Here is a 7,900-nt window from a genome sequence, read left to right as displayed (position 1 = left end):
AAGTATACAGACGTTTTAATGAGAAATAAAATAATATTTTGTTAAATGGGAGAATGCTAGCGAAAATAATTTGGTTTTTATCGAAGGTAAATTTAGCTAGGGCCTAGCCAGCTACTACTATTGCGGTAGACCACGCTGCTGCACTGTCGGTTGGTTCGTACTACCAGGTACTACCTGGTCACCTATATATCAATGGCAGAGGATAGCTAGGCTAGGTAGTGGAAACTGACACCTGTCACAGTAGTTTAGTACTACAGGTTCGTAAAATACAGTTAGACGTTATTAAACAAGCCTTTCCACGCTTGTAACGTTGACGGTCTCGAAGCTGGCTGGCTGTTTATCTGGCTCTAACTTGGCATCGAACGCAACTAGGAATAGATCGTAGTGGCTTAACTTCGACGTGAACAGGCTTATGTCTGTGATAGGAACTCTAATTGTATCTTATATAGCTTTCCGTTGGCTAGCTGTTTGTAAAACTAAAATGATCATTTTCTTTAATTAATCTATTTATTGTTATTATTACTATTAGATTGTTAAAGTCAGACTCCGGAGGGGAAAAAATTATATTTTGTAGAACTGATTTTTCTAAGACAGAAAAAAGTTGTTTGACGAAAAACTGGGGACCGGTGAACGAGATCAGAGTTTTGAATATTTAAAAACTGTGGGAAAAAGGGGCGTAACTGCCTATTTTTACAACCTTTTTCCCCCAATTTTTAAATATTAAAAAATCTGTATCTCATTCACCGTTGCTCAGTTTTTGATCAAACTACTTTTTTCTGTCTTAGAAAAATCAGTTCTACACCATATCATTTTTTTTTCCTCCGGAGCCTGACATTAAAACAGCACATGTTTTCTGCTAAAATCAATTTACTTTATAACACCATTGTACGAACATAGGTACTTGTTTCCGAAGGTCTAATCATGGCTACTTAAAAAAAAAACACCACTGCACTAAGAAAATTAGTTTCTTTTGACATATATGCCCAAGGTAGGCTTAACTGTATTTTTCATTAAATATCAAATGACATTGCTCTATTTTAGGCGTAGGCCTAGAAGGCAAATAATAAATGTTTTTTATTCGTGCAATGGTAAGAAATATTTTCATTTGTGAGAGTTCAATTGTTATATTCAACTCGGCCCCGCCTCATTGCAACTCTTAAAACATATTCCCAGTGCACTCCTAATTTGTATAACAATAATATTGGCCGTATTCGACTGGTCGATCTTCGTTAGGCCACGCCCACCTGCGCAGTGGTAAAATCCTACTTAACGAGGACGACCAGTCGAATAGAAAACTGGTAAATACTCCACAAAACAAAATGGCTGCATAGTAACCGCGTAATCAAGGTTACTTCGGCTTGTTTTTTCATCCAGTTTATGAATTCTGTTAGCCTACAATTCTTTTTTTGTTTCAGGTGGGTGAATATTATAATTTTTATTTTCTGAAATTTAATCTAAATTGTATTAACGCTAAACTGACCAATCGGCCATGTTTGTTTTGGTCACGTGGATAACGCTGATTAACGCACTCTGGTTTACGTTAATTTTCGTTGTCAACGAAGACTATTTTACCAGGGAACAGTTAAATTACAGTAATTTCACTGTTCCCTGATTTTACGAACAGTCGAATGAAACAAACAATCATAGTCAACAAAATAAATCAGTCGAATAAGCCCATTATCAATTGTTACTGAGATTCTAAAATACAACCTTGAAACATTTTATGAAGAGGCATGGCACAGCTGGTTTCGTGTAATTTCTCCGGTAATTTTTGACCTCTTGAAAATCATCTTTTCTACAGAGTGTCGGTTTTTTTGTAACTTTCTTGTTAATGTGTTCATTTGCTGTATACATTTTTTAAAAATTACCTGGTATCGACCCGTCATAAGCTGTGATCTAGTCGGCGAACAGATTGGCTGGACATAGTAGTTTTCTAACTTCACCCCTTCAGCTGCCAATTTGTCAATTATTGGAGTGTCAAACAACGACCCATGGTAGCCGACATCTCTGTACCCTTGATCATCTGTCAAGATGAAAATAACGTTAGGTTGACTCTCCTTAGAATAGTCAGACTGAGAATTAGACCACTTCGATTTAGCCTGGATGAGGTAAGGACTTAAACAGACCATTAGTAAAAGCACGGGTACTCTTACTGATGACATCTTTACAGGACAAACTCTAGATTAGAAGTGATAAAATGTTTTAGAAATTGCAGCTTTAGTACACAAGGGCGTCGGATTTACTGATGTGATCTCTATTGTATGGCAGGGTCCGAATTGATCAAACAGAATTCTAAAGCACGATGTACGACACTTTGTGTATGCCTGGTCGAGTGTGCAGACTTTCATGGCTTTATTCAGAAATTCAAAAATATTTTGAAATTCGGGTATGAGTAGGCACGGATCCAGATCTTCGCACCCTTCGTAATGGCGAAGGTCACAATGAGAAATAAATTAAAAATATAAAAGTGATTGCAACTGAATAACGATGGGACTGTAACTAATCGGCAGCAATCTACACTGTAAAAAATATGTACTTCAACTGATGATTTTGTAAACATACAGTAGAAGTCGTATGTAGCTGAACAAAGTTAGCTTTGTAATAGTCAGTTATGTTATGTTACAAAAGATTCTGTAGTAATACAAACAAATCGCTTGTAATGCGACAGATACATACTGTTACAGTAGTTTTGTGTATACTTCTGTTGTGCAACAAAATGATTCTGTAAACATACAGTGGAAGTCGTATGTAACTGCACACAGTTAGCATTGTAACAGTTAGTTATGTTTGGTTACAAAAGATTCTGTAGCAGTACAAATAATTAATTATCATTAGGCCTCATTAATTAATTATTTATTCATATATTTAATTATTTGTATTGTCATTGGTATCATCCTCCATGTGGTAGTGATATGTCATTCCAGGTTTCCGACCCCCCTCCCCACACCCGGCGGAGTGAATTGACATCATTATATGCCCTGCCGTCATTGGCCACTCCTTTAACCTTACGAAACTGACCAATGGAAACCTAGGATCGACATTCAAATTCATTTAGACTTGCCACAAGTCTCTTATTTTTTTTAATTATTTTTCTCATTCTGGACAGCGCCACCAACGACTTGCCACAAGTCTCTTATTTTTTTTAATTATTTTTCTCATTCTGGACAGCGCCACCAACGAGAAAGTTAATTTAGAGATAGACGGAATAAGCGACTTGTAAAACACCGAATGCAGGCGCCAGGATGCCAAAAGAATGACGTAATCTTATATACCGTATTTGGATAAATGGGCGAACCGAAATAAACAATTTCAACCAATCAAATGTTCATATTTTCGGAGCCACGAAACTGAGTCACTCGCGTCGACTAGTTAGGCATGACTAAATTTAAATAGTCCTCCCTAATAAAATGGGCCTAAAATATTTAGAATTAAGACCCTAGTAAGACTAATTTTGGCAATGGCAAAAACAATTAAGCTTAGACTAGATGGCATACCATACAAATACAACAAAACTTTCCATGAGGATGGATCAGGCCGGCCTCGCCTGGAGTCAGGCGTAGGCCTAGCCTAGACTAGTAGAGGCTTGGCGTATTTTTAAGTTCTTACTACCTTTTTAACAATATTCTACCCTAAAGACCTAAATCTGTGTAGCAGCTAGCGGGGAGCAAGGGTCCTATAGCCTACGGTTATCAGTCCATGTCGTTCTCAGCAGGCCAGAACTATACTAACTGTTTTAATTCAAGTATAGGTAGCCAAAAAAGAGCTGGTTCTTGTTCTAGTCGAGACATCCGCATCTTCAATTTTGAAAGTTTACCATGATTGATTAATATGCATGAAGTTAGCCAGTCACGTGATTTCCAAAATCAGTCATGTATACGATATCCCACATCAAATTTGATGTGGGAAATCGTACGCATGAATCGTTTGCCCAGGCCCTAATTCGAAAAAAAGAAATCGAGTATGGGACGCCAATTAAATTAGGTATGGCGCGCACTAAGTGCAATAAAGTGTGAGTAACCTAAAATTAGGGCCTGGAGCCCAGGCTAAAATTCATTGTGTGTACCAGGTACCAGTGGAGTCTACCAATGTTTGACAAATATCTGTGATTTTAAGGTACAAAATACAACAATAATAGCTGGTTTGCTCACTGATAACTAAAAAGCAAGGATAATTCATTGATGCAAGACTTACGCCCGTATTCTTAAAACAAACTTCAGTCGAACTTCGAACTAGAACTTCATTTAGTGCTAGTTTCAACTTCAACCTCAATTTGTATTCACAAACAACGTAGTCGAAGTTTTAACTACGACTAAATCAAGTCCTAGTTTTAGTTCAACTGAAGACGACTGGCAAGCAACAACTATCAAACTAACCAATGAAAAGAGCTAATTTTAATAGCAGACGAAATTTTAGCGATCCGGTAATGCTGGTGAATATTAAGCTGTCGTCTGTGGTTCAAAAACGTATTTCCTCATAATTCATAATAGATCATCATTTGCTTAATATAATTTTCTATAATAATAACTATATTAGTTGTTAACATATTACGATAGAGAATTTGAACAGTCACTGAAAATTTGCTTTCTTTGGAGAACTGTTATAGGTGAGCCTGAGCGAGGGCGGCGCCATCTTTGTTGTTGTTGTTATAGCGAAGCTACGTGACTGCAGCGCGAGGGAATTTCGTGCAAATCAGGAACTATCGCATGTGGCTGGAAGAAACATGTTAATTTCTCCTTTTAGAAGCTGAATTTGATGTCTCTTTTGTTTAACACACCGAAGATATATCAAACCTGCGTATACAATCGTTTTTCTTCCTTTCACTTTATCGTGAGTTACAAAAACATATTTTTATTTGGGTAAATATTTCAAGTCGGCGATTTAGGCTGACTAAAAAATCGGCCTGCGGAGGTATCATTTTAGTCGAGGTTCACGTCATTTAGTCGTAGTGCTAGTCGAAGTTCGTTTTAAGAATACGAAATGACGTAATTTCAAAGTTTTAGCTCGAACTACGACTAAAGTTCGTTTTAAGAATACCGGGGTGAGTAAAAAATTGTTGAGCCATGTAGTACCTTACAAGACCCTGCAAGTCTACCCACAGGCCTACACTTAAATTAGTTTAGAAAACTAGATTGTGATTATTCACCGGACTGTCTTGTCTTGATCCAAAATAATGATTCTCAGTTAAGATAGTATAATAGTACATACTCCAAGTGTCAAAATGCACGTCATCTTGTCGGGATTCAATATTTCGACATTAACCCCGGTATTCTTAAAACGAACTTTAGTCGTAGCTAAAACTTAAAAATTACGTAATTTCGTATTCTTAAAACGAACTTCGACTAGCACTGCGACTAAATGACGCGAACCTCGACTAAAATTATACCTCCGCAGGCCGATTTTTTTACCCAAGCGAAAAGTAGGTGGCGCTATTAACCGAAACGTCATCGGAAGGTCCGAGCTGTCATCGCTTCACTTTTGACGATGCCTCTTGCCAAGAGGCGAAACATGTCAAGTCTGTAAGTAAAAATAACATTTACTTATAAAAAAATTAACACTGGATTAACAAAAGGAAAGAAAATTCACAAAAAATTTACTGAATCCAGAATGAAAAAGCAAATTTGCAGTGACTGCTCAAATTCTCTATCGTTATTATGTTAACGTCTAATATAGTTGTTATTATTATTATAGAAAATTAATTAAGCGAATGTTTATCTATTATGAATTATGACGAAAAGTTTTTTTGAACGGCAGACGGCAGCTTAATATTCATCCGCGTTACTGGATCTCTAAAATTTCGTCTGCTATTAAAATGAGATCTTTTCATTGGTTAGTTTGATAGTCGTTGCTTGCCAGTAGTCTTCTGTTGAACTAAAACTAGGACTTGATTTAGTCGTAGTTAGAACTTCGACTACGTTGTTTATGAATACAAATTTAAGTTTAAGTTGCAACTGGGACTAGATGAAGTTCTAGTTCAAAGTTCAACTAAAGTTCGTTTTAAGAATATGGGCGTTAATGTTTTTCAGCATCGAATTTTCGAATATTTTAACACATAATATTGACAATTTTCACTTTAATGATTAATAATAATGATTTGAATCATAATTATTATTATTATTATTATTATTATTAATAATAATAATAAAAACTTGTAAAAAGTGAATTTCATTTTAGTTTTTAAGTCCATAATCCATGCAGGGCGTGTTTTATTTTGTTTTAAATTTTAATATTGCATATTTAATGTTTTGTATATATTACTTTATTTTTCTTGAATCTTAATTTATACAGTTTTTAACCACGATTTTCAAATTTTGCATTGTTTGTATGAATTATATTTTATAAATCAGATTTCACACGGAGAGCTTCCTCGCAGTGAACTTGTTTTTAACGTTGAGCAATCCGGTCGAGTTTATTATGAATTTTTAAACTTTTTTTCTTCAAATGTTGTATTTCTATCTTGTTATCTTGTTTGTACTTGTATTTTATAGTTTAACGACGACATAAATTATATAATATGATATGTAGGCATATGTATGATTATACCGAAGTCTCAATGCGCAATAAAATATTATAAAATTTATGGTTTTGGATGTAAAGTTATTACATGTTGATTATTTATCCTTTGTATAAATCCAGACATCATATCGTGTACTTGTTCTAAGCAACTTTTCATCAAAATATTACTCACACCACCACTAACATTATCGTTGCTCAATATACACAAAACACAATCTTATAATGTGTATTGGCTATTATTTGTATGTTGTAAGTTATAATAACGTTACATTTTAGGGTACACAGCTTCTTGTAGAACATTAGGCCTAAGTATTTATAACGTAATTTCACAACTTAACAACGTTACAATGTTGCTGCAACTTTGTGGATAAACATCGTTTTCTAACATAACTAACAACAACGTTAGCGAAAGTTATATGACCTGTTATGACGGTTTGCTGGGGTATAATTATATACTGTATAACGGAGTTATCGGCATACTTTTATTATATTTATTTTGATTGATTTATTCAATATTCAAACTACAATACAATGAAAACATCACAATGAGAATACAATACCCTTAGGATTACCATGAGTGCAAGTACTGTCAGAGCGCATTCCCATATTGCATCTTAATATCGTACACTAAATCTAAATATTAAAACTAGATCAAGGTTAGATATAAAAATGAAATGACACAATTTTAACATAAAATACAGTTTGAAACAAATACAATATTTTAAAATCGTTAGCTAAATAAAACAACATTTATACATTAAAGCTGCTGAAGGGGTAAAAAAAAGGAGCGTTCACGCCGCGGCTCTGTGAAATCCTTTCACCACAAAATACACGAGAATGTACAACCGAAGAGCCATTGTGAATGATTTAAAACTGTATATTAAGTGGGGGTTTTTTATACTAATAGGAATAGATTCTCCAAGGCAAAAAAAATAATAAACAATTAATATTTCAAAGAGTTAGTTCTTGCAAATTTGTGTTTTAAAAATGACGGAATCGGAGTATTGAGGTTTAAAATCAATAAAACTACATTAGGCCTATGTATATTAAAATGAATTTGGCCATTATTTTTGTATGCTGGGAGTCGATGCTCTTTGCATTTGAAAACAAATAAATTTGTATCCACCATCCAAAGTATAATTGCTATTCCGATATTGTTACCCAAATCGTTTCTATGAATATCATTAGTTAGGCCTAATTAGTTAGTTACTATTATTGCCAGATTCTCACATGTGATTATTAGTTATCAAAATTACCATCAGCACAGACATTGTTCCTGAGTTTCTTGTGCGTTGTATACATACATAGTACTGAAACGATGTACATGACTACTAATATATATCTGTCTCTTATACACATCTTACCGGGGTGAGTAAAAAATTGTTGA

General features: G+C 34.7%; 1 protein-coding gene across 1 annotated transcript in view; it reads right to left on the bottom strand.

The window, feature by feature from the left end:
- The window catches only part of LOC117122491 (arylsulfatase B-like), a 12,721-nt gene extending 10,493 nt beyond the window's left edge, over positions 1–2,228 (bottom strand). Inside the window, exon 1 of the mRNA XM_033268078.1 lies at positions 1,869–2,228. Within this exon, the coding sequence (XP_033123969.1) occupies positions 1,869–2,162 (294 nt within the window). The 5' untranslated portion in view covers positions 2,163–2,228. The remainder of the gene's footprint in view (positions 1–1,868) is intronic.
- Positions 2,229–7,900: the final 5,672 nt, after the last annotated feature.

This window comes from Anneissia japonica, unplaced genomic scaffold (assembly GCF_011630105.1).
Source record: "Anneissia japonica isolate Jap-2015-1 unplaced genomic scaffold, ASM1163010v1 scaffold1889_len2455224_cov183, whole genome shotgun sequence".
Taxonomy (NCBI): Eukaryota; Metazoa; Echinodermata; class Crinoidea; order Comatulida; family Comatulidae; genus Anneissia; species Anneissia japonica.
The sequence above is the reverse complement of the archived record's forward strand: the minus strand, read 5'-3'. Positions and strand labels throughout refer to the sequence as shown.